Source organism: Brettanomyces nanus, chromosome 4, assembly GCF_011074865.1.
Source record: "Brettanomyces nanus chromosome 4, complete sequence".
Lineage (NCBI taxonomy): Eukaryota > Fungi > Ascomycota > Pichiomycetes > Pichiales > Pichiaceae > Brettanomyces > Brettanomyces nanus.
Window position 1 is genome coordinate 239,641 of NC_052377.1, and position 24,386 is coordinate 264,026.

The 24,386-nt window shown below is 41.8% G+C and overlaps 14 protein-coding genes across 14 annotated transcripts; 8 read left to right on the forward strand and 6 right to left on the reverse strand.

The window, feature by feature from the left end:
* Nucleotides 1-63: 63 nt before the first annotated feature.
* FOA43_003324 (uncharacterized protein) lies at nucleotides 64-1,851 on the forward strand (the record flags this gene model as incomplete). The annotated part of the gene is made up of 1 exon (XM_038923575.1): nucleotides 64-1,851. One exon carries the CDS (start codon nucleotides 64-66, stop codon nucleotides 1,849-1,851), a length of 1,788 nt encoding a protein of 595 aa, XP_038779503.1.
* Nucleotides 1,852-2,170: 319 nt separating this feature from the next.
* On the forward strand, nucleotides 2,171-4,999 carry FOA43_003325 (uncharacterized protein; the record flags this gene model as incomplete). Its single annotated transcript, XM_038923576.1, has 1 exon — nucleotides 2,171-4,999. One exon carries the CDS (start codon nucleotides 2,171-2,173, stop codon nucleotides 4,997-4,999), a length of 2,829 nt encoding a protein of 942 aa, XP_038779504.1.
* Nucleotides 5,000-5,085: 86 nt separating this feature from the next.
* FOA43_003326 (uncharacterized protein) lies at nucleotides 5,086-6,942 on the reverse strand (the record flags this gene model as incomplete). The annotated part of the gene is made up of 1 exon (XM_038923577.1): nucleotides 5,086-6,942. One exon carries the CDS (start codon nucleotides 6,940-6,942, stop codon nucleotides 5,086-5,088), a length of 1,857 nt encoding a protein of 618 aa, XP_038779505.1.
* A 462-nt stretch (nucleotides 6,943-7,404) lies between these two features.
* FOA43_003327 (uncharacterized protein) lies at nucleotides 7,405-8,901 on the reverse strand (the record flags this gene model as incomplete). Its single annotated transcript, XM_038923578.1, has 1 exon — nucleotides 7,405-8,901. The coding sequence occupies one exon, from the start codon at nucleotides 8,899-8,901 to the stop codon at nucleotides 7,405-7,407; it is 1,497 nt and encodes a 498-aa protein (XP_038779506.1).
* A 216-nt stretch (nucleotides 8,902-9,117) lies between these two features.
* Nucleotides 9,118-9,429, forward strand: FOA43_003328 (uncharacterized protein; the record flags this gene model as incomplete). Its single annotated transcript, XM_038923579.1, has 1 exon — nucleotides 9,118-9,429. One exon carries the CDS (start codon nucleotides 9,118-9,120, stop codon nucleotides 9,427-9,429), a length of 312 nt encoding a protein of 103 aa, XP_038779507.1.
* Nucleotides 9,430-9,520: 91 nt separating this feature from the next.
* On the reverse strand, nucleotides 9,521-11,131 carry FOA43_003329 (uncharacterized protein; the record flags this gene model as incomplete). Its single annotated transcript, XM_038923580.1, has 1 exon — nucleotides 9,521-11,131. One exon carries the CDS (start codon nucleotides 11,129-11,131, stop codon nucleotides 9,521-9,523), a length of 1,611 nt encoding a protein of 536 aa, XP_038779508.1.
* A 160-nt stretch (nucleotides 11,132-11,291) lies between these two features.
* Nucleotides 11,292-12,500, forward strand: FOA43_003330 (uncharacterized protein; the record flags this gene model as incomplete). The annotated part of the gene is made up of 1 exon (XM_038923581.1): nucleotides 11,292-12,500. One exon carries the CDS (start codon nucleotides 11,292-11,294, stop codon nucleotides 12,498-12,500), a length of 1,209 nt encoding a protein of 402 aa, XP_038779509.1.
* A 42-nt stretch (nucleotides 12,501-12,542) lies between these two features.
* FOA43_003331 (uncharacterized protein) lies at nucleotides 12,543-15,014 on the reverse strand (the record flags this gene model as incomplete). The annotated part of the gene is made up of 1 exon (XM_038923582.1): nucleotides 12,543-15,014. The coding sequence occupies one exon, from the start codon at nucleotides 15,012-15,014 to the stop codon at nucleotides 12,543-12,545; it is 2,472 nt and encodes an 823-aa protein (XP_038779510.1).
* A 229-nt stretch (nucleotides 15,015-15,243) lies between these two features.
* FOA43_003332 (uncharacterized protein) lies at nucleotides 15,244-16,293 on the reverse strand (the record flags this gene model as incomplete). The annotated part of the gene is made up of 1 exon (XM_038923583.1): nucleotides 15,244-16,293. The coding sequence occupies one exon, from the start codon at nucleotides 16,291-16,293 to the stop codon at nucleotides 15,244-15,246; it is 1,050 nt and encodes a 349-aa protein (XP_038779511.1).
* A 180-nt stretch (nucleotides 16,294-16,473) lies between these two features.
* FOA43_003333 (uncharacterized protein) lies at nucleotides 16,474-17,445 on the forward strand (the record flags this gene model as incomplete). The annotated part of the gene is made up of 1 exon (XM_038923584.1): nucleotides 16,474-17,445. The coding sequence occupies one exon, from the start codon at nucleotides 16,474-16,476 to the stop codon at nucleotides 17,443-17,445; it is 972 nt and encodes a 323-aa protein (XP_038779512.1).
* Nucleotides 17,446-17,456: 11 nt separating this feature from the next.
* FOA43_003334 (uncharacterized protein) lies at nucleotides 17,457-18,314 on the reverse strand (the record flags this gene model as incomplete). The annotated part of the gene is made up of 1 exon (XM_038923585.1): nucleotides 17,457-18,314. The coding sequence occupies one exon, from the start codon at nucleotides 18,312-18,314 to the stop codon at nucleotides 17,457-17,459; it is 858 nt and encodes a 285-aa protein (XP_038779513.1).
* Nucleotides 18,315-18,426: 112 nt separating this feature from the next.
* FOA43_003335 (uncharacterized protein) lies at nucleotides 18,427-19,968 on the forward strand (the record flags this gene model as incomplete). The annotated part of the gene is made up of 1 exon (XM_038923586.1): nucleotides 18,427-19,968. One exon carries the CDS (start codon nucleotides 18,427-18,429, stop codon nucleotides 19,966-19,968), a length of 1,542 nt encoding a protein of 513 aa, XP_038779514.1.
* A 323-nt stretch (nucleotides 19,969-20,291) lies between these two features.
* FOA43_003336 (uncharacterized protein) lies at nucleotides 20,292-21,956 on the forward strand (the record flags this gene model as incomplete). Its single annotated transcript, XM_038923587.1, has 1 exon — nucleotides 20,292-21,956. The coding sequence occupies one exon, from the start codon at nucleotides 20,292-20,294 to the stop codon at nucleotides 21,954-21,956; it is 1,665 nt and encodes a 554-aa protein (XP_038779515.1).
* Nucleotides 21,957-22,070: 114 nt separating this feature from the next.
* FOA43_003337 (uncharacterized protein) lies at nucleotides 22,071-23,915 on the forward strand (the record flags this gene model as incomplete). Its single annotated transcript, XM_038923588.1, has 1 exon — nucleotides 22,071-23,915. The coding sequence occupies one exon, from the start codon at nucleotides 22,071-22,073 to the stop codon at nucleotides 23,913-23,915; it is 1,845 nt and encodes a 614-aa protein (XP_038779516.1).
* Between the last annotated feature and the right edge of the window lie 471 nt (nucleotides 23,916-24,386).

Sequence of the window (24,386 nt, forward strand, 5' to 3'; positions counted from 1 at the left end):
GATACCATGACATCCACCATAACCTTTTTCTGCTTCTGAAACAACTGAACTTTTACTGCCTTAATGTTATACCCTCTGGTTCGATCTGGCGTATTTGAATATGCCAATCGTATAATATTTTCTCGACGTCTGCTTTCACATAGGGCTTCTGGTCCAAGTGCACTTAATCTTGGAAGTGCGACTTCAGACGAGGAAGCTGTCAGACAGCAGCTAGAGATCGATCCCAATTTGGAACACTTTTTTGACGATGATATTGTTGATAAGGTGAAGAACTCACAAAAGCCTCAGGATCTGAATCCAATGAAACCAAAGGACGACTTTGATGATTTCCTAGATCCTTCTGAGGTGCCGATCTTAGGTAGGGATGACCTGGGACCTATCAGCTTTCCCGCTTCGTTGAACGGGGCTGGCAAGCCAATGACTATGACCACGAAGGAATTTCTTAGTCACTTAAAGCCACCTCAAAGTGAGCCAACTGTGAGACCAATATATAGGAACATAGTGGCACCTAAACCCACTGCTACAGCGAGAGTAAAGCCACTAGAGGCTGTAAAGGCTTTTAGAATACCCAAGCCAATCAAGTCAACCAAGCCAATTAAGTCAACCAAGCCTTCAGTCTCTCTGGATCCTCCCGAGTCTTTTAACACACCGAACTTTCTGCGCTACATCGATTTCTTACACGAGGGAGATATTCCAACACCTGTTGAGGTTCCTAATAATGCTACCTTAGAGTCACTGGTAGATACGGAACTGCCTTTAAGTGTTGTATCTTGCTTTAACGATCCTAGATTAAATCTTAGTATTGAGAGATACATATTCACTCACCTTCCAGATCCAAAGAAGAACAGGTTTGCCAAAAGATTAGTTCTCTACCGAAATTCTCCTTGCATTGTGATCGGTAAGAACCAGAATCCTTATAAGGAGATTAACTTCCATTTGGCCAACTTGCATCAGATTCCAATTTTACGTCGTTACAGTGGTGGAGGTACTGTTGTTCACGATTTAGGCAATGTGAACTTTTCATTTATTGCCGACAAGTCCCTCTTTAACCGAACAGGGTTCACGAACATCTTGGCTGGTAGGCTAAATGAGTTAGTAGGCAAAGTTGTTCAAGATTGGAAAATGCCAGACTTCAAGCTTACCACTAATGATAAGGGAGATATAGTGAACGCTTCCAATATGCATAAGGTGAGTGGATCCGCATACCAACTTTCTAGGGGAAGATCGTTGCATCACGGCACTATGCTACTAAACGTGAATATGAAGCTACTATCTGGGCTACTCAAACTTTCGCAAGAAAGGAAGGATTCTATTGAGGATAGAAGTATCGACTCAATTCCAAGTCCGACTGAAAACGTGGCTATGGATGAAGAGGTGTTTGAATATAGCTGCATAAATACGTTTGCTTCAAGTTATGGAGTGCCGTCATTTTTGAAAAAGCCTAAATTTGATAACGTCCAAGTCCTGAAGTTTGGCAGTACAGAATGCCAGATTATGAAAGTCGACGATTTGAATGAGTTACCTCAAGAAGTTCTCGACGAATATAGAACGTTCAAAAGCTGGGACTGGGTGTTTGGACGAACTCCTAAATTCAAACTACGGTTTAAAGTGGCCGGTAGCGATGATGACAGTGATCTTCAAGTTTGCCTACATATTGATCACGGTAAAATTCAGCAGATCGAAACCAGCCGTGACGAACCAAAACTCCGTGCACTTATTGAAAAGTGCGGTAGTGTTAGATTTAGAGGAGATACCATGGCAGAATACATACACGATATTAAGCTGAGAAACAGCTTTATCTGGAATATAGACCAGGCTCTGAACTATCAGAGTATTGGAATTAACGAATAAATGACAGCCCAAATATACTTATTTATCACATGTGTAGTCACCACTACCCTGGATCCACACGGTCGCGTGGCTGGTAAGCGAAGCATTAATAGAGAACAGGTCCATCCTTTTTTTTTTTTTATAGCCCGAGTCTCCGCGGAGTTCTCCTATTGGGGACACCATAATGAGAGCGGATATCATTTCCCTTTTGAGACGTCGTTTCGTGGTGAGAGTTACTAACTATCTACTCTAGGTATTTCAACTGTACAAAGTCTGTTTAATATCGTCAATATTAAGAGTATATCATTACTGGCATAACATATAGCTTGTTCTTTGATTTATGTCTGGTTTAATCACCTCTCCTTTATTTCCGGTCGAGGGTCTCTCTACTGAGACACTGATTAAGCTCCCGACAAAACCGAATGCAGCATCTACCTCTGTCAAGCTCTATATCATATATGCAGAACCCAGGCTGTATCTTGAAGGATTTTCCTCTAATGAGATAGCGTCTAGACCTCCAACTGTGCTACGTGGATGTCTCTTCATAAGAATTCTAAAACCTGTGAGAATTAAGACTATCGCTATGAAGCTTGAAGGAGTGGCAAGAACTGACTGGCCTGAAGGTATTCCTCCCAAGAAAGTGGAGCATATGGAATCGAAGAGTGTTCTCAGTCATACGTGGCCGTTTTTCAATTACAATAACATTTACCCTGTCACCGATCACTCCCGGATGAATGCCGATCTTTTTGTTCCGAAATCTGGCGGTCCTGATATCGATGCATTCAGTTTGGACTCAACGCTATCTCCTGTAAGTAGTAACAGCACCCTCGATCTACATTCGATGAAGTCTCATTCTTCCTTTGTCGGCACAGCACATGCAAATCTTCTCCGACATCTTTCTTCCTCCCCGGATCCCGAGCTCCAATCATCAACTTCACGCACCCGCTCTCGGTCTGACGTTAGCGATAATAAATTGTTCATTCCTGGAGATTACATATATTCCTTCGAGCAGTTGTTTCCAGCAAGTCTTCCAGAGTCAATGACTTTGACCTTTGGTTGTGTACATTACAGTATTGAGGCTAGCTTGGAGAGAAGTGGTGCTTTTAAGACAAATTTATACGCCAGGCGTCCCGTCAACATAGTACGTGCTCCTTGTAGCGATTCTTCAGAGGAGAACGAACCTATTGTCATTAACCGCGACTGGGAAGATCGTTTACATTACGAAATCGTTATTTCTTCCAAGCAGGTGATTCTCAATTCTTTCCTACCGATATCTTTCAGACTGACTCCACTGGACAAAATCCGTATTCACAGGCTTAGAATATACATTACGGAACATTTAGAGTACTTTTGTCACGACAAACATGTTCATCGTGCAGAGCCCCCTAAGAAGATTCTCCTTCTGGAGCATAAGCCACCAGCTGGGCTGGACAACCTTCTTGCCGTGGGCGACGATGAAATCGGAGGAGTTCAGCTGGATTTCCAAGTTTATATTCCTGAATATTATGGTGAACGGTATAGAATACATCCTGAGACCTGCTATGATGATATTCAGTCTCACCATTGGATCAAGATTTGTGTGAGGCTTTCCAAGCTAGAACCTACGCCAGAGGATCCCAATAAGAGAAAGCATTATGAGTTATCTATAGATTCACCTATTCACATTTTATCCACTCACTGTGCTCATGCAAACACTCTGTTGCCATCCTATGATGAACAAATTAGAGAGGATGTTGGCGTCAGCGACCGGCGTGAGAATTTGGTTGATATGAACATGTCTCCTAATACTGGCATGATTTTGAAGTCTAACCTATATCGGCCCGATGCAACAATTCCTGTTGAGATGTTATCTCCACAGGCGAAGCCTTTTTCACCCCTTGTTTCTCCGGAACTTAATTCCATTAACCCCGAGCTTCGTTTCGATTTTGAGATGAAGCCGATTGACCTCTTGAAAACCCTTTCTACGGTCTCTCGTCCCTTGGCTCCTCTTGGAGGTCCACCTCCGCCTTTTAAAGAGGCCACTACTGACAACCCACCCACATACGAGGAGGCTGTCCATGGTTCAACATCATCCTCGTCGTCCAGTTCATCGGTATCAACTTCTTTTAGAACTGAAATCGAGCCTAATGGTAGGTCTAGAATCGAGAGGAGCCGCAGAGGTCATCGATCGCTGAGAGCAGATACTTACAGAGACTCGGCTGACTTAGGTGATATGGAAGGAAACTTCCATTTGAAGGTCACTCCAATCAGATCGAGGTCTACTTCTTCTTCACCTCCACCTACGCTCTCGCAATTCTCGTCAAAATCCAGGCTTGTGAGCACTTCTCTAGTTCCCGGAATGCATTTTTACAGTCATACTTCCAATCCATCTTCTCCAGCTATTGATGCTGCCTTGGAAGATTCCCTTGGAGAAGATGGTGATCAGCCTGAGGATGAAAATGAAGAAGAAGATGAAGAAAGTAAAGATGAGATTCACTCACCAAAATCTAACACTTCGGCCACGGCAGCTGGTTCACCAAAAAGTACAGAAAGGGATCGTACATTATCAAGATCATCTACTCCTACGATTACTCGCATCCAATCGAACCAGTTACCTTTACCTACCCGTATTAAAACCACCAGTTCTAGTCAGCTCGATGGGAGAAGAGTATCTACCTCATCTACAAATTCTGCTGGTGGCATTTCTATGGGATCAGAAGATCCGCTAATGAAGCGTCCATTGTTGAGCAATGATGCTGATTTGACTGTGCCTCCACTTTATAGTGTCTCTGCCAACCAGAGTAATCCAGCTCTATTGTTGAGAAATGGATCCATCGTGACAAATCTTAACTATCCAGAGGATCCTGATAGTTCGATGGATATTTCGGCAATGCTTGGATCTTCTATGGATAAAGATAAAAATCCCATCATGCCTGTAGGATTCGATCTTGCGGAAGGAATGGGGTCTAACGAAATTGACAGGATGTGGAGGCCATTTGTTTTTAATTCTTCGTCCTCTAGGCCTCCCCAAGTTCTACCATTGAGTCACAGGAAAACCACAAATAAGTACAGCACTGGTACAAAATCCATGGCCTCCAGAGACGTTTCAGAGGATAGACGAAAAATCAGTTTTGGTGTGGAGCCTGTCCTAGCCACACTGTCCGGGAACCAGTCATCTGATGAAGAATGAAATGAGATATGCATTTATAATACTTCAACGAACTCTCTTCTTACCTTTGCTACTCTAATAGACGTTACACTATTAAACTAAATAACCTATGCTAATGTCACCAATTTATGCTCAAAGTCGCTTATGCTAAGCTTGAAGTGCTTCAACACACTCTTGGCAGAAGGATCTTGAGAGACGCTCATGTAGAAGACTCTGTAAGCGGGGCCGAGCATTTTGCGAATGTTCTGGGAAAGTTCCTTCTTGAAAAATGGTGGTAAGTTCTTCTCTTGCAGCTTTTTATAATTCTCGTTAAAGCTCTTGGTGAATTCGTCCACAAATTTGCCCATATCCTTGTTGCTCATGTTAAAAGAGTCTCCCTGTTTGGTGGAAGCTTCCATAAGTTTAGTGGTCATATCACTCCAGCCAGTAGTAGCTTTATCTATGGCCTTCTTCTTCAATCTATCCACTCTGCTAATACCTTGTTGACCCAATATACCTTTCAAGAGAGACCTACTATCTAGCAAGTTTTGCAGACCATCCAAATTGAACAAGAGCATCACACCCAAGTCCTCTTCCGACATTTTGGCCTGGAATTGTTCGGCAAGATTAAAGAAACTAAACTCGATCACATCTGAATAGAATGTGCTGAGAAGGTATTGAGCATCAGACGACGATGTTTTTATTTCTAAAAATCCCGGAGGTCTGTAGGCAGGTAACCAAGATCCATTTTTCATTTTGGATATGAAAAAGAGTTGCTGATCTCTAAACATGGAGTATTTGTTTAATCTTGTTACAAGCATCATGAAAGTGTTGTTAAGAGTCTCGTTTGGATGTTCTGGTACCACCAATTCATGATATCTCATATTCACAAACTCAAAGAAACCGACAAAGATCTTGGATGCCTCGGAACAGAGTTTTTTGTCCAAATGTGACAATTCCGATGGAATCTTCACGTTATATTGATATATTGAACTCAATAGAATGTGTAGTCCATCCGTCACCTCGTAAAGTAATGTGCAATGAGTGAATTTGTTACTAGCGACAAATGCACCAAAAGCTTCCGCCTGATGAGTAATTTCCGCCAACAAAGAGTTCGAAACAAGATTCAAAATTGTTGATGCTTCCTCCTGCGTAGCAAGCAGTTTGGCAAGAACATGCGCTTCATCTTGGAACACTCGACTTGCCTGCTTGCAGTAATCAATAAAGGAAGGTGACCCGGTCTTAGAAGCTCCTGAATACAAATAATAAAGATCCTTAACGATACTTGGAGGTTTCAAAGGTGCCATGGACTTCAACATCCTGACATCATGAGAAGATCTCTCACGAACGATAGTATCAGTAAGATCCTTAAGTCTCTCTGTTTTCATATACTCGTAAATGTACTCAATCTGTTTGATTAGTCTGACCTCATCGTCGTCATGACTTTTCTTTGACACCTGTGATTCATCCAACTTTTTGAGCTTAGCTATCATATCGTACTTCAATGTCACTTCAGCATCTCGTATAGATCCATTTAATCCCTTCATTAACCCGGTAAATCCATCCAATCGCTTCGCCACCAGCCGCTTCCGTATACTCGCCAGCTTTGACAATGCACCGCAATAGTTTTCAATCTGTCCGATATGTTTCATTTCCTCGTTGTTTGCAAGGGTCTTATCTAGTTTCTTAATTTCCGAGGCATACTCTTTGACATCATCTACCAACTTCACGGTAGCTTTAATATTGTTCTGTTGCACCTTAAGCTTGTTTATCCTCGACATCAAAGGTTTTACTGTTCGAATGGCATTGGCATTTTTCGAGGATATTATATCCAATTTCTGCGCAATCTCTTTGCAGTATTCGTCTGTGGACTTGAGACTCTCTTCTAAGACAGTCAAATCAGCTTCATCTTCGTCTATGGTGGCACCAGGTCCTGCCTGGTTACCAGAAAAATCAAATGTCGCAGATGTAGGCGTTCTGAGCATTCCGATTTACTAATGGTATACACCAATGAATGTGACTTGTTGATGTGTTGGTACGTGCCCTTTTTCCCCTTGAGTTAGTGCACCAGGGGCTTTTTTTTTTTGTTGTTTTCATGCTTTTCTCTCACATAATTTTTGTCGTCGTCACTATATAAAGACAAAGATTTTCTCTTTTTTTTTTATATGATCTTCTTTTCACTTCTTCTTATTTATGGCGTCTTTTTATGGTAAGTCTACCTCATGAACAGTTATTGTCGCACTCTACAAGAGGACAGCTTTATCGTTTTGATAAGGTCTGTTCTTTTTGTGCAATGGCAATCTCTCAATAGTGAAATGGTCGGCTTCTCACTCTAGATGCCCAGAGTGGACTATATGCCTTATTCGCTAACACTAAATTCAACCCATAATTTAGAGTTTGATAGTATCAAGGCGTACATTATTTTATTTTATTTTGTTTTATTTTCTCTATACGATTAAAAGGATCAATGCCAGGGCTTCTAGTAGCTGAAGCCTGTGTGAGAAAAGCGCAGTCCTTGCGGAGCTGCTTTTTAGTAGATCTGGGTATTTTCTGTCCGTCAACGGTTGAGGGAATAGGCCATACTGAATTAACTTCGAAAGATCAAATTCAAGAGCATTTTCCGTTTTGTAGCACCAGAATATAAAGCCATTCGTTTTATTAAAGAGATCAATCTGAGCTTCTATCAATTTTCTAGTATCAGTCTTGTTCTGGTTGCTCATCTTCGTATAGTCATTACTGTAGCTGCACTTTCCAATCACCTCATTTGATTCGTATTCTCCTTCATAGCGGGATCCCCTATCAACGCCGTTGACCCATTTTGCGCAATCGGTCAATGCACCGGACCATTCTCCCACAATCTTAACAGGGATTGATTCATTCTTAACTATTTCATCCACATATACCTTTAGTCCATCGATATGGCCTGTAAGATTTAGTGCCAATATACCTGTACTGAACACCTCATAACGATGATGATCAATAACAATGTTGTAAATCGATCCATTATAGAACGAAGAATTGGTATGAGTAGTGATATTTGAATTTTCCTTGAGCACATTGTTCCAGTATCCTGTGTTCTTAAAGGCATCATGGAAAACAAAGTAGTTGTCACTACTAACAGATCGTTGTAGACCATAGGTATCCTTATCGAACTTCTTAAGCTTATCCATTTTAATTTTAGGACCTAACGGCTCGTTGACGTTTTCGATTCCAGAAATAACGTCGTAATATTCTGGCTGATCGTATTTCCTTGCGACATAATCTAATACCTCTAGGCTGAGATCATAGTTTTCCGTGATATTCAACCAGTTAACTTGATCTCTCAATCCAGAGTTATCAAAGCCGTTCTGAGACCCCGGCATCCCATGAATATCCACCCAGATATGCACTCCATACTTTCTACACCATTCAATCGCCTTATCAAGATATTTTTCCTGTCCAAAGCAGAATGGATCCTCTTTCCTTTGCGCAAATGCCCAATAGCCAATTGGTAATCTAATCGTGTTAAATCCCCACTCCCTAATTTGCTTGATATCAGTCTCGTTAATGAACGTATCCCAATGGCTATGCAAACGAGTGTAGCATTCATCTTTCCCCAATTTCTTACATAAGTGATATTCGTCTTTTGGAACCTTCTTCTCGGTGCCATTATGGGTATTATTGGCGTAGCTGGCTGCATCTTCGTATAAAGAAGGCGTGATATAAGGTTCTGTAACTAACCAACCTCCTAGACTTACTCCGTATACTTTTTCCAAGGAATAATCAAAAAGGGCAGAAGTCTGGCCTGAAGTATCATTGCGTTTGTTGAGATAATGGTAATGAGAAGCAGTGCCTCTCTTCTTAGACCGATGCTCGGAAACTGGAGAAGATAGTTTTAATCCATCAATTTGTACAGCATGGACAATATTTATCACGAACAGCAGTGCAAATAATACAAACTTCATGAATTCGCCCCTCCTTTCTTCTGATTCTTCAAGTCATCTAGATCTTGTCAGGATCTTAGGGATCCCGGAATAACTCCCATACCTCATTAGTTCATCCTTACACCACATAATATCAACTTTGAAAGCTTTTGGATGAAGTTGATATCTATCTATTCCTTTCACTCTGTCTGTTGTCCAGCACTTCCCTGTATCCGCTTGATCTTGTAATTCCAAATTATGGCTGCCTCAAATATTGTGAATGTATTGCACCAGCCGGAAAAATCCCGTGTATTGACTGGAGAAGAAGCTAAGGACTGTATTCCATGCCAGGTCATGGGAGCTTTCACTGCAATGGCAGCGGGTGGATACTTTTCGTCCGGTCACTTATTCAAAAATGACAAAGATTTAGTGAAAAATCCAAAGTGGTGGAGGCAGTCAATCAAATATTTCGGTTATGGCTTGATAGCTCTTGGTGTGTATCGTGGAGGTCAAGGATGGTTATGGGACAAAGATAGGGAGTATAAGGAAGTGAAATTCTTGTCAAAATGATAGATCGCTCACCTCCTGTAAGAGTCAGCTTTTATGAATATATAATTATACTATACCTATACATATGCATTTAACGTTTAAGTTTGTGCTCTTAGCTAAATAGAAATGTTTTTCCACTAGCATTACCACCAACAATCCAGTTCTGAGTTGGATGAAAACATGCTACTGCAGGCACGGAGGTCATGTATTCATGGCCAAGATGAGCTAGCTGCGTCCCATTTCTGTCGAAAACATCAAAGTATCGATTCATGTTACCAATGACGAATTTTTGAATATTATCCTTTGGCCTAGACTGCCATCTTGCTTTTAGGATCGACACCCATCTACCTGTTTGACAGTTATGTTTCAACGTATTAGTAGGGGTCAAATTAATAGGTATATCCTGCATTCCTTCAGCCGATTCCTCCACTCTTGGTTCAATCACATACTTCGGATCTTCTGTGTGTTGCTCTCCGAGCTGAAATAATCTAATTGTATTATCATAGCTGTTGCAAACAATATCGTTAGTATTGTTCCAATCAGCGGTACTAACACTAAGTCGACTATGATAGGACCCTATGCAATGAGGCGACTGAGCATCTTCAAATTCGGACCAAGTGGACTTTTCGATCTTACGTAAGTCCCAGATACGAAGACTTCTATCTAATGAGGCCGTAGCAATCTGATTCGAGAAGGTTGGATTCACGCAAAAAGACCCGATTTTCTTGTCATGGAGCCTCAACACTTCTGAATCGTTTCTATTCTGAACCTTCTTCATTCTCACATCAAAAGTGCCAAATTCTCCGCCCAATGTAGTAAAGAAGCATACGTTCTGGTCAATGAAATTCATATCCGAGATACCTGAAGCATCGCCCCAAGCGTCATCAAATTCCAGTATAGATCTGGATACCGCCTTACTTAGATCAAGAACACGAACGGATCCATCATAAGAGCAGCTGACAACCTCTTCCGGTTGCTCTATGCGAACCACAAACTTCGGAATATTCTTTCCATGGAATTTAAACTGTGTAATGGCGAGATCCTCGTCTGTATCGTCATCAACGGTCCATATACCCATCAAGCCCATTGTATCTCCACCTATCACGATCTTTCTGCTCACAGAAGGGTGAAATATGATCGATGTCATACGCTGATTCGTAAGTCTGATATCATTTGGAAGATACTTTTCGTATAGTTGTAGGCTCTCGAGTTCATCTCTCAGCTGAGACGTCTTCTTATCGGAAGTTTGGGAATCTTTTACTGCCTCATAAAAGTCACCCATGGAGAAGGACTTACCCAATCTGGATAATCTTTCTAACGTCTTTGCTGCTGAATCTCCTGCGTCTCCTTTGCTGTCTAAAATATCGCTTAGCATCACATTCCCGCTCAAACGAATGGATTTCAGTCTGTCCTGTTCTTCTTTCTCCTTCTTCTGTCTCTCCAACTCGTCCTGAAGTTTGTTTTGTCCATCGGGTTCCAACTGCATACCGGCAAGTCGTCGAGATCTTCTAAGAGGTTTTTCTTGTGTTAATTCTGTTCTCTTCTTACCCTTTGCTTTACCGGTTTTGGTCCGTTTCTTCTTCCCTTGATCCAGTGCTTCCTCCTTCACAGTCTTGATTCCCCGGTGGAACTCAGAAGAGAGCCCACCCAAGTTGAGTTTTTTAAAGAGCTCTTTATTTCTGGAGATGTTCTGCAAACGCTGTTTTTCAAAATCAGTTACCATAATGAGGATAGATGTATTATAGGAGCACGTCAATAGGAAGACGCGTCTTCTCTATAAATCGCGGACGCGAAACTCCCCACCCTAAAAAAAAAGGTTCAATACCTTACTCTTGTTCTTCCATACCTCGTTGTTCCTTTTCTTTTCCTCGTTCGCCTTTGTTATGCTCAACATATTTAGAGAACATGGAAAAACTCCCAAACGTCCTTCTGCAAGGACCCGAATCAAGGCTCTTACCGGAACCAAACTAGGTCCCCATGGATTTTCTTCACGGAGAACCCAGTCCCAGCAGACCGGATCTCAAAAGGACAAGTCGCAGTCACAAGCAAGTATTAGTCTACACGAGGCTAATAAACGTAACGCTGAGTTCAATTCACTTACCAAGGGAAATGAATCACTATTTGATGAAGTAGTGGAGACTCCTCCCACGGCGAAGCCAGCAAAGCCCAAGCGTTCCAGGGGAAGACCTGCAAAGTCTCCCAGTGCTGTTGAGAAAGTCAGAAATGCCCCACGAGGAAGACCAAAGAAAGCCAAGCAGCATCTCACGACATCTATCGATAGGCATCTTAGAAATAATGATGTGATAACGATTCCTGATGATGATAATATGTCTATTGAGGAAAGTGAGACAGTGTTGAAGACTTATTCGCAAACAATTCGGCCCAATTCGATGCGTGAGAACTGGACAGTTCTTTTACCTAATGTTCAGACGATGCTAGAGTCAATTTTAACTTTATTCATCGAGCAGTCCCTTTCATCCATCCATTTCAAGAATAAGAAAGATCGTCTCCATTTTGGTACTCTGGTTCGCACTCAAATGATTAAGCCGCTCATGAAGCGGTTTCTGCATGTGAAGCTTCCACCTGGCATCAAAGAATCTCACTTGGATCAGGAGCAGTTAAATGAGGAAAAGCTTCGATTGGAGACTAACTATGATGCCAACTTGAAACAGTTGGAGGCATTACAGGCTGAATTACTCAAAGAGAATCTGAATCTAAAGAGTGAAAAAAAGTATACTCTGGAGTACGAGTCGAAGTTTAATCAGAGTAAGTTGCTAATGGATAAAAGCCTAAAACAGCTTCAGGACTTACTTGGAAACGATATAGCTAACCTTGAAACCGATTTTATTAATGAAGGTACTACTAACTCTGAATTTAGTCGGCTTGGACTGCAAACGGATAGCGAAAGCATTATTATACCAGATAGTTCTTCTTCAGCATATGATGCTTCCAAGGATAAGAAGTTGCAGAACGCATTGAGTAGTCTGCAATCCCAACTAATAAAGATAAATTCAACTACTTCTGCTGCCCAGGATCTTGCAGATGTTTTAGAGCGCCTGCATAATATCTTAGGATTGGCTACGGAAGACTGATCGGTGGTGAGTTGCACTATTCTCTATATATAATAAATAACTTCAATAATAAGCAAAGATCGGCAATCCCTTCAAAGTATTCTCCTCAGAATCTTCAAAGTCCAAACATTGGATCCCATTAGTAGCGTGGAATTCGCATATATCGTTCAAAAGATTGTTGGATTCCACAGATTTGATCTCAGAGCTAATCGTACCAAGGGTGACATGGGGAAACTTATTTCCGGCAGTTAAATGGATCTCTCTTCCGTCGGCATGATATAGACCTAAAACGCTCACTTTGATACATACAAGCTTGTCATTGCTGCACAATTTCTCGAGCTTGATGTCTGCTGTTGGAGACGACGGTAGTGGAATCGAACAGCCCTTAATTTTGGGCGAGTTTTCATCGATCTTGGTCAGATCGTCGAAAAAAACCTGTTTCACGTACATGTTCCATAGTGCTCGGCTTTCCCCATTGGTTTTGCGAGACTTATAATGTATTATGGTCACGTGCAAGTCATTCAAAAGCCTATCCGTGTTCTTTAGCGTCTCGTAAGTCTTCCAATCCAAACCAGTTGAATGAATTAGTTTGACCACTTTATTCTGCAACTCTTCTGCATTTGGTATGACAATCCCAAAATACGCAGGTGCCCTTGGTCCCCCTTTGGAATGCACAATCTTATTTACAGAAGGCTTGTAATCAAGGGCGCTTTTGAACGCCTCCTGAAATTGCTCTTCCGTAGGCCTCGTCAAATTTAGATCGGAAGCAAAAGAAATAAGGTTATCAACCACAGTCTTCACATTAGCATAGCTAGAGTCAGGGCTCGTAACGTCAAGATTGATAATCAAATCAAATTTGGAATCCGGTTCTCTACCTGGATCAACCGGTTGAAATCTTTTAATGAAACCTTGAATAATTTTTTCAGCTTTGGTGATGCCCTTTCCAGCAGCCTTGATTGTTTGATGATTGTCGCCTCTCTCGAGGATTCTTTCTCGTGTGATATTCCATAAATCCTTGTCTTCCTGTGGTCTGTTTCTAAGAAAGTTTAGGCATATAAATTTCAGTTTCGAAGTCGGAATGACTTCGTTTAACTGATCAAAGTCATCAAAGATTTGTTTCCTTTCGATGAACTTATGATCGTTCTTATCCAATATGACTATTGGCCTGTTGATAAGAATCTCTAGAGCTCCTGCAACAAGCTTATTTCCCACAGGACGCCGAATATTATCATTCTGAATGTGGCCTATAATATTCGGAAACAAATTGGCCAAAGCTAAGGAGGTTGTAGTCTTACCGCATCCAATGGTGGCGACTGTCACCACGGCATACTTGCAGATCTGAGAGTCCCCAAATGACAATAATCTCATTTCATCTTCTAGCTTGGCCATAGATACTTCCTCGTCTATCACCTCGAGACCTGTCTTTCCTCTAGCCACAAAGTATTTCTTTCTGAGTTCTATAATACCTTGATTATCCAAGTACTGCTCTCGAAGCTCTTGATTATCATGCATCAGGGGCATGATGTACTTCAAATAGTCCATGCAAATCAACTTATGCTTTCCGAAATGAACATTTTGTGGGCCCCCTCGAATAAACTGTTTAGTAACCTCCCTTAACTCTCTGTACAACAAGTATGGTTCTTCAAATTTGTACTTGAAAAAGAAATCCTCGTGATTTTCTGTTCTATAGCATCTTACCACAAATCCCTCAACTTCTTCACCTTCAAATGTGCCTTCGTTGGCCACATTAGATAAATATTTTATCAATTCTTCAAACGTTTCAAATCGACGAGATTTCGTCTCCTTGAAGCCAAACATTTGTCCAAACTCGTTCACTTTTTTCATTGGATATGTTCGAAATCTGGGAGTGTTGAAGTTTAAACCATGCAAATACAATCCTGCACGGTCATTTTTGTACTCCAACACGTGTTCTTCAAAACTATCGTCACAAAACTCCGCAACAGCAGTCAATTTGAGTTCATATAATGCAGATGCCAATCGCTCTTTTCCTTGGCCAATGCCGATTAACTGTGATTCAAGTGCTCTCTGCGCTGCCATGGCATGATTCTTTTGTATATCATCACGAACGCCCGTGGAATGTTTGGAGCACACCACTAGAGTACCATCCTCTAGACCAGATATAAACACGATACATCCATTAGATTTCACGGTCAGGGTATAAGGTCCAGTAGTATTTTTCTTCAACTGATCCTCTGACACTTCAAGAAACTCGTTGACGTTGTAGAACTTGTTGTAACCACGACAGATGATCTCATTGCCCTTGGTGAACAGCCCCCGCGCATAGGTGGGGAGAGAGACTTTCTTACTCGCATAATCCCACTCGTTGAACTTCCAACTATTGATCGGAGTATTTGTATCGGCAATCAAGTTTGTGAACTTACGAACCGCACCTTTTTTGGGATGCCTCTTAGCCAAATCTTCCAGCTGTGCGATCAGTTCAATGGTGTCTTGCTTGTCCTGTAGTTTTTCATCAGGGGAGATCTTCACTGATTCAAAGGGAAGCTTCACAGGCATAATAGTATGACAACAGTGCTTTGATTGCCCCAAGAACTTTGAGAAAAAGGTTAAGTACAACTTATCAGGTAGTTTGATTTTCACAAATAAATACTTTCAGCAATTAAAAGACTGAGCAGCTGGGCGAGCCGCTTCTGCAAAATGAAAAAAAAATGAGAGCTCGTATCTACAAGACTCTGAAAACAGATGATATTATAGTAGTAGAATAATAAGATTGGATAGGGCCAGATCATGAGGCGGAAAAAGGTTTCATAGTCTTGAGTTTCTGAATTCCCTTTACAGTATATTCATAGGTAATAAGCGTAACCGAAGAACTACAGCTCACCTTGATGAGTCGAGGGAACCAACCACACCAGAATTTCCTGAGGCCCTCCTCAACAAACACTTTAAAAACGCAAGTCATCAGGTCTCTGTAGAAAAGACGATAGTTTTTGGTTTGCATTCTTGTTTTAACAAGATCCAAAGGCTGAGTAGTAGCAACAACAGCGCATGAAGAGGCGAATCCCATTCCCAAAAGTTCAAGTTCAGAGATGGAGTCCCTGTTGGGATCAATCAATTGTTGCAGAGAACTGAAGGTGGAATACCACACCATACTGTTCATGCATTGTCTGAATATAGTGATTAGCGAGCCTTGTTTAAACCCCCTTAAACCTTGGGTACTGTATATCTCCTTTACCACAGCTGGAAAAGTGATAGAAGGATTTTTGGCGTAGTATTTTAGTGCTTTGAGGCGAGTATCCGAAATGTGTCTAGCCCTTGTAGTGAAAGAGCTATCCGCAGTGCGAGCTCTTTTCGAGGTTTTCAAAGGAGACGAAGGTGACGCACGCACGTCCACAGCCTTGGCCATATTCATCTCCATCCCCTCACGATACATACGATTCTCAATCATCCTAGTCTTGATATTTTCAAACGGAATTACCCACAAAGTTTCGACGAATCCTGTCATCAGTCCTGCCACCACGATACGAGGGGCTGTAGTAGAACCGTTCTCTGTGGCCATGAAGTGTGAAAACGAATTGAAAAGGCACATACGTGTAGCTGCCTTCAATGCATTACCAGTTGCAAGAACCGCACAACCTGTGTACATTGGTCGGATTGAAATCGAATTCATTGCTTCAACTGGGGGTTTTAGCATTAATACCTGGTTTTTAATTTGGGAGGTGGTTTTGAGATACTCAAATGGATAAGTTGCCGCCGTCTGGAAGGCACCAGCTGTGGCACCTGCCATCATAGCAGTCAAGAGATCTGTATCGTCATTTTGTTTTGGTAACGGATCCATGGCAACTAGCAAGGAGCAACTGTCGTATCGTCAAGGGTCAACACTTTCGAGATGCCCTCATTTTATTTTTGGGGGGAGGAAAATCCCCCTCGTTTTACATTGCTTGGTAAATTCAGAATTCACATCGGGAGATTCGTGAGATTGAACTAGGTTTGTTTGTTCGTCTTTATCGTTTCCCCGATGAGTTACGTTATTACTGCCATTGCACATGAAGATAAGTACCCTAGTGGTGCCATTGATTCTGTTATGGAGCTTATAAATAAGCTTCCCTTGAAGTTGACTTCCATAGTGAAGTTAAGTCCAGATAAAGCTACAGATTTTGAAGTGGATCTTGACATCTCTAAAACTGGTGTAGTCAATCCTAAGGAATCGTTTGTGGATGATTTGTATGGACAAGTTCGGGATCAGTTGACACGCAGCTCAGTTGATGGTGTTGACTTGATATTTCAGATGAATGATGAGACTAGAAAGGATAAGAAGCTAGCCGTGTTTGACATGGATTCCACCTTGATCCAGCAAGAGGTGATTGAGTTGATAGCTGCACAAGCAAACTGTGAAAAGGAAGTGGCTGCAGTTACCAGGGCTGCCATGAATGGTGAATTGGATTTCAAGCAGTCGCTCGCAAAACGAGTTGCACTTTTGAAGGGAATCGAGTCAGAGCACCTTTGGAATGATTTGAAGCCTCAATTGAAGTTCACGCCGGGAGTCAGGGAACTATGCAAATTTCTAAAAGGCAAGGGCTGTAAATTGGCTGTTTTCTCAGGAGGTTTTTTGCCATTGGCTAACTATGCCAAAAAGCAGTTAGATCTCGATTATGCTTTTGCTAATGTATTGGCTACTGAGTTTAATTCTGAGGATAAAGAGGTATTAAGTGGAGAGACTTTAGGGGAAGTTGTTGACGGATTGAAAAAAAGGGAATTGATGGTTCAGATCGCTTCCGAGAATGATATCTCGTTGGCCAACACAGTGGCCACAGGTGACGGTGCCAATGACTTACCAATGATGAAGAAAGCGGGCTTTGGAATTGCATGGAATGCGAAGCCAAGGGTGCAAAAAGAAGCTCCATCATGTCTCAACTCGCATTCTTTGAAAGATGCCCTCTACATTTTTGGATATAACGATACTGATATCGATAAGGAACTTAAATACTAGATGACCTTCGTTTACAAGACCAATTGTGCCTTGATGATTCCTCGAACTGCATTGAATAGAAGTATAACTTCACCATTTTTTAAGGACTTTACAGAAACCGCCGCTTCATAGAGGATTTCTTTGTCCATTAGATATTTTCTAAATGTCCCTTCAATACATCCAACCGATAATGGGGGTGTAACCCATCTCATAGTTTCTTGTCCAGTAAGTGGGTTCTTGACGCTTCGTTGTAAAGCTACGTTACAGAAAGAACTCTCGGTAATGCTTCCAGCGGTATTATATAGAATAACATCGGTATTAATAGTGTTTTCGGGAACAGTCCGAGCCTTGGCGTTGTTGTAAGCCTTTCTGTAAGTAGTCTTGAAAGATGTAAAGGGAGATATCACGGTAGGTTTGGTATCTAAATAGGCAGTAAATGTGGTAGCACAGTCCAAGGAAGTGTTGAGTGGGATGTCGATAGGCCCAACAAGATCCAAGTGGATCTGCCCTTGTTTGTCGACCAAAATCCTCACTTTGTAAGGTGATACTTTGTCAAGACCCAGACCTTTCATGGCCTCTGTAACATGTTGCAAAAGTATCTTCTTAGTCAGCTCACCCATATCGGTGATTTCAAAAAAGTCTCTGGCAATATTGATTCGTCTAATATGATTTTCAATCAAAAAGAAAAACGATTCGTCCAAGGGTTCTTGATAGATCGCATCTAATAATGGAAGGTCTCCTCTATAGAGAGAAGGGTCGTATCTCATGGTGGTTAATAAACTGAAGTCGATCTTGGAATAATCAAAGTCCTCTGTGAGGTATTTCTTGACAATCATTTCTGCAGCTTCAACATGTTCCTTTTGAGGAGCTCTTCGTTGTTTGGGAGTCATAGATCGGTCTACTTAGAAGAAAAAGGTATAACGAGCGTGGTCCCTTAGTAAAAATATCGCGGAGTTCTATTTCGAGAATCACCATCTTCTTCCTCATCAGTCAAAGATTAATATGTCGTCCACACGGAAGCAGACACCCCCCACTGTACCAGCCAAGAAGCCGGGTCTAAGGGCGGCAGTTTCTATTAATAAGGTGGTGCCAATTGAGTCTTTGAGGGAGAAGTTAGTGCATGTGAGAATAGAGTCAAATGCTCACCCAAAGGCAGAGACCGAGACTGAGCTTAAAACTGAAATAAAGGCCAAGCCGCGGCTTCCTGTTAAGGAGAATTCGACAGTGGAATCTTCGGTAGACACAGCTTTGGCTGTGGCCCCTTCTATCAAGAAGAAGCCAAGATCTTTGGCTTCAAAACCGCCAATCAAGCCGAAGCCTCAATATCTTTCGAAATTAAATGCTCCGGTGGAATTTGAAGATGCACCTATAAAGGTAAAAGCACCTTCAGTATCTTCGATCTTTTTGAAGGGAATGAGCACTCCTCCAATTACTCCTACATCCCGTAAGCTTGCCAGTCCAAAAATTGGGGTACCTGAAGTTCCATCACTCCCTAGAAGACACCAGCAAAGACCTCAAGTGACACTACAAGAAGATGAAGAACAGGAAATTACTCCTCCATTACCTACTCGTCCAGCTGACAGGGTCAAAGGTTTGGGAACATTAACTTCTCCAGCAAGTTCTTCAGCTTCTCTAACATCTCGTTCCAGATCATCTAGTACTATATCTACACCTCCTCTTCCACCCCCTCCTAGATCACGTATCAGAACCACTGTCTCTACCCCTCCTCCTCTTCCGCCACTGCATCATCACTCTCGTGAGTCTAACCATTGGAAGGAGCCAGATTTGGACCTTGAGATACCCACTTGTTGGTTTGCACTCAACGATTCCTCCAAGTTACCCAAATGTTTTCAAGGGTGTAACTGGGTGGCATCTCATGGTACTCTGGGAAAAATTCAATATTCTATATATGCCTTCCGATTATCTGATTTGGCCACTGTAAGGCTGAAGTTTAGCTGGGATGGCTCATATCTCTCACCTTTAGATACTTTGAAGCAAGAGGTCTCCTTCCTTCCTCCACCAACGGCATCTAAGCAGCAGCTTCTTGATGGTAGTAAAATATTTGGAGAACATATTGCTAATTGGTGTGAAGTTAGAGAAGGTGAAAAGGTAGGTAACGGTGAATGTTGGACATTGGCTCGTGATGCACTTCAAAAGGCTTGCGGAAATCATGCCTTTGTTAGTAGTGGTTTGAATCATGGTGCCCTATTAGTCACCTATAAAATGAGTCCGACCACTGGAAAGTTAGTAGTGATTCAAGAGCCCATTACAGATGATATCAAGCGTGGAGATATTCTTCAATTTAAGTCCTCATTCTTCAAATGTCCTGATAAATCAATAACTTTCGGAGCTCCTGATCATACTGCTCTGGTATTGAATGTTGGTGGAAGTAAATTACAGATTATCCAGCAGAATAACAACGGAAAGAAGGTTGTTGCAGAAGATCAGATAAACTTGGACAACATGGCTGGTGGTGAGTTGAAGGTATTTAGACCTGTGTCTGCAAACTGGATTGTAGATTTATCTGATGCAGCCATGAAGTAGAGACTGAAATGTATCGTTAATAAAAATGTTTTCCAAAATCAACAAATTCTTTTGAAATTCAGTAAATCAGAGGAGATATAATTACTGTTCGTTTACAGATCACTTTATCATTATTCTCTTCGTCTTCTCTCTTCAATAATAACTGTCAGTACGATCCTATGTATGGCATAATTTTTGTCGCGACAAATCAATTATATTTCCTAAAACGGAAATACACGCACGACTCCGGATCTTCACTGTTTATTTACCTTAATTGTTGACCTTCTATTGAGGACGGAAACAGAGAGGTAAGTTGTTGTTGAAGATCAAGTATACACATAATCATGTCCCAATATAGAATGTCACAGCTGGCTCCGTTGCCACGCCTTAAGGGTCTTCAGATAGGGAAAACAATAGGTCAAGGGGGGTTTGGAGTGGTAAAAACGGCTACTTGGAAGCATGGCAAGACCTGCAGAGTGATTGCCATCAAGTTTGTTCACATCAAGATGGCCGTAAGACAGCAAGTTACACCAGAGATGCTTGCGAGAGAAGCATACATTCAGAAAGAATGTCGCCATAAAAATATCATCGCGTTGTATGATTTTGGAGCCGATTCCAACTGGGTCTGGATGGCAATGGAGTTGGGTAGTAACGGTGAATTGTTTGACAAAATTGAACCTGATACGGGAGTTGACGAAGATGTGGCGCAGTTCTACTTTGTTCAGTTGATAAATGCTGTCGATTTTATCCACTCTAAAGGAGTGGCACATCGTGACATCAAGCCCGAGAATTTGGTTCTTGACAGTGGTGGAAACTTAAAGCTCACTGATTTTGGATTAGCTAATGTTTACAGAAAGAAGAATGGACCCAAGAGAATGTGTACTTCTGCATGCGGGTCTCCTCCTTATTTGGCACCAGAGGTGGTAACTAGGAAATATGATCCAGAGATGTCTGATATATGGTCCTGCGGTATAGTATTACTAGTGCTACTAACTGGTAAGATAGCGTGGGAGATGCCTCACTCTGAAGATCCTGATTACGACTACTTTGTGAAAAATAAAGGTGAAGTGTTGGTGTCTCCTTGGAACAAATTGCCTATCGGAGCGCTCTCATTGCTTCGTAAAGTACTAAATCCGAATCCTAAGGTCAGGATATCCATCAAAGAGATTCGACGTCAGCCTTGGTTTGCCAAAAAAAACTGCTTTATGGATGGCAACGAACTCTGTAAAGATTCTCTTTATCTTACTACTCGTCTATTGGTGAACCTCTACATTAATCTTTCTGATGAAGAGTTCAACAAGGTCAACGAGATCTCTACTCAGGCAAGTGGTAATAAAAAGATCCCGGAGACGCAGCCTGTGGATTATTTTCTAGATGATATGTCCTCGAATGTCGACACAAAGATATTTAAGGACGATTACCAGCCTATAGTGCAAGGCTTCTCGTCGTCCCAGATCGAGTATACTGAACATTCGAAGCGGAAGAAGTTGAAAAAAGAGTCCAAGGAGGACGACTTGACTTTCTCTCTCATTTCCCAGGACCCCGCTTCCCTTCAATTCATTAGTAAGGATAGAAAACAGGCAATTAATGCCCAGATCACACAATTTCACCGCACTCAGGGCCAAAACCCTAACCTATTTGCCATTAGCTTGACAAGATTTTTTTCTGTGTCTCCATTGAAACAGATTCTACTGACGATCTTGGAGGCACTACTGAAATTGGGACTTAGAAGCAGCAGTGACTACGAGGATAACGAAGCAATGGTTAAAAACTTCAGCGGGGAAGATACTTCGGATGGAATTGTGACGATACCTGTTAACGGACGAGACTCGGGTCATTTGCTTATAGTGGGAAACATTAAGGTTACTAGGATGGCGGATAATTTGAAAGTGCGTAAGATCGATTTTTTTAAGACAAAAGGTGACCCATTGGAGTGGAGAAGGGTATTCAGACGAGTCACTATCTTATGTCGTGATGTAGTTTATGTAGACAATCAACGATCAGAGTGAAAAATCGTTCATTTCTCTTTTTCTGATCTATCACTTTTTGATCGCGATCTCTAGCCGATTAGTGGGCATCTCTATACTAATCATCATTTCCTCTTCTACCTATGTCCAATAACAATGCCGTTAGTCAGCAATATTGAACCAGGTCCTGATACTTTCAGAATACTGCTAACAACGGACAACCATATCGGGTTTATGGAAAATGACCCGATCAGGGGTGATGATGGTTGGAAAACCTTCTCTGAAATTCTGCATCTTGCTGTACTCAAGGACGTGGATATGGTGATTCAAGGGGGTGATCTTTTCCACATGAATCAACCCAGTAAAAAGGCTTACTACCACGTGATTCAGATATTGAGGGAGTGTTGCTGGAATGATAAGCCTATTGAGTTTAGATTGATTTCTGATCCTTCCAATGCGATGGCTACTAAGCATTTCAGCTACCCCGCGGAATATGATAATAACGTTAATGTGGGTATCCCTATGTATGCCATTTCCGGAAACCATGATGATGCTACAGGAGAAGAGTTATTATCTCCGTTGGATTTGCTTTCTGTTGGTGCATTACTTAATCACTTTGGACGGGTCACGAATAATGATCAAATCACCGTGTATCCTCTATTGTTTAATAAGGGTACTACCAACTTGGCGTTGTACGGACTACAGAATATAAGAGAAGAGCGTTTGAAGAGGACAATGGCCTCTAGTAACTTGGAATTCCTACAGCCTGATACCGGTACTACAGATGTTCAGTGGTTCAGTTTGATGTGTATTCATCAGAATCATGTCCAAAGACCGGGTATAAGGGTTGTTGAAGAGATAAACCTACCGGACTTTCTTGATTTTATTTTTTGGGGTCATGAACATGATTGCATTCCTCATACAGTAGAGAACCCATCTACTGGGTTCAACGTTCTACAAGCAGGCTCTTCTATAGCGACATCACTATCGGAAGGAGAACTGGCAGAAAAACATGTATTTATATTGAACATTAAGGGGAAGGACTTTTCACTAGAACCAATTGCATTGAAATCTGTACGTCCATTTGCAATGAAGAGCGTGGTACTTGCAGAAACGGGGTTATCTGCCACTTCATCCAATAAAGCGGAAGTGCTAAACTTTCTTATAGGCCAAGTGGAGCAGCTTATAAAAGATGCGATTCATCGATGGAAGGAGAATAATAAAGACGAATTCGATAGTGAAGAGTTGACCGAAGCAGACGTTCCGCTACCTTTGGTGCGATTAAGAGTCGAATACAGTGGGGGTTACGAAGTGGAGAATCCACGATATTTCTCGAATCGATTTGTTGGTGAGGTGGCTAACGTTAATGATGTCCTTACGCTTTATAGAAAAAAATCACCCACTAAAGACTTGTTTACTGCCATGGTGAAAGAGAGCAGAGCGTTTGCAAAAACGTCTTCAAATGAACAAGGCTCAGAAAGTCAGACGGGAGACTCCAATATATTTGGAATGATTGAAAATCAGTTGAATGATAATGATTTGATACTTATACGGAAGGATGAGTTTTCAAATACTTTGAGTGATCTCATCTCAAAGGATAATAAAGTTGTTTTAGATGATTTCGTGAAGGAAGAAGAGGATAAGAGTTTGGAGCTGTTGAAAAAGTTGGCATTGACAGATGATGAGGCCACCAGCAAGGATGTTTCGCAAGTTAAGAAGAGCTTCAGGAGGCTAGCCAAGAGGATACGTGTTGAGGCAGAATATGCGGGAGCTGATGACATTACAGGGTCTACAATTGAGCCTAACCGCGCTGCTTCGGTAGAAGTTCCTCTTGAGCCTATGGAGATATCTGACGAGGAATCTCTCAGACTCACTAGAACTTCTAGAACTACGGAAATACGTGAGCAAAAGGCAGAACCAAAACAGGTCAAGCGGACGACTAAAGCCAAACAATCGCATCTTGCACCCAGCTTGTTCAGTGGACTAGGTAGAAGAAAGTGAGCAGCATAGCATATACCCTACGGGCTTCGCGGGTTGCTCGTGGCAAAAAAAGTCTCGGCCGGCGAAAGTCAGCGCTGTGCCAGACATCAGAAGGGGCTGGTGGAGGGAGGGCATGGAGGTTGCCAATCCTATCTGCCAGTCATGCATAGAGGATTCGTTCGAAATACTGAATCCAAAGAATCAGGCCTCCCAGCTCCAAACCATTTAACTTTGCTGTATCCTTGCACTAACTGCTTTATATTTTATTACATGATATATTCGAGACTTCCCTTAAAATCCGAGAAGCTCTAGTTTTCTGGCTCTCTTCTCGCATTAGGTATGCTGATTAGTAGAAGAATTATTTGCATGTTCCAGCCTTTTTTCACGTCTCTTTTTCCTCTTTCCTCATCCGCAACTTTTCCCATCAAGTCTCATTGTTTTTATTAAACTCCCGTCTGTTGCATTTTTTTCCCACACAAAAACGCTTCAGCT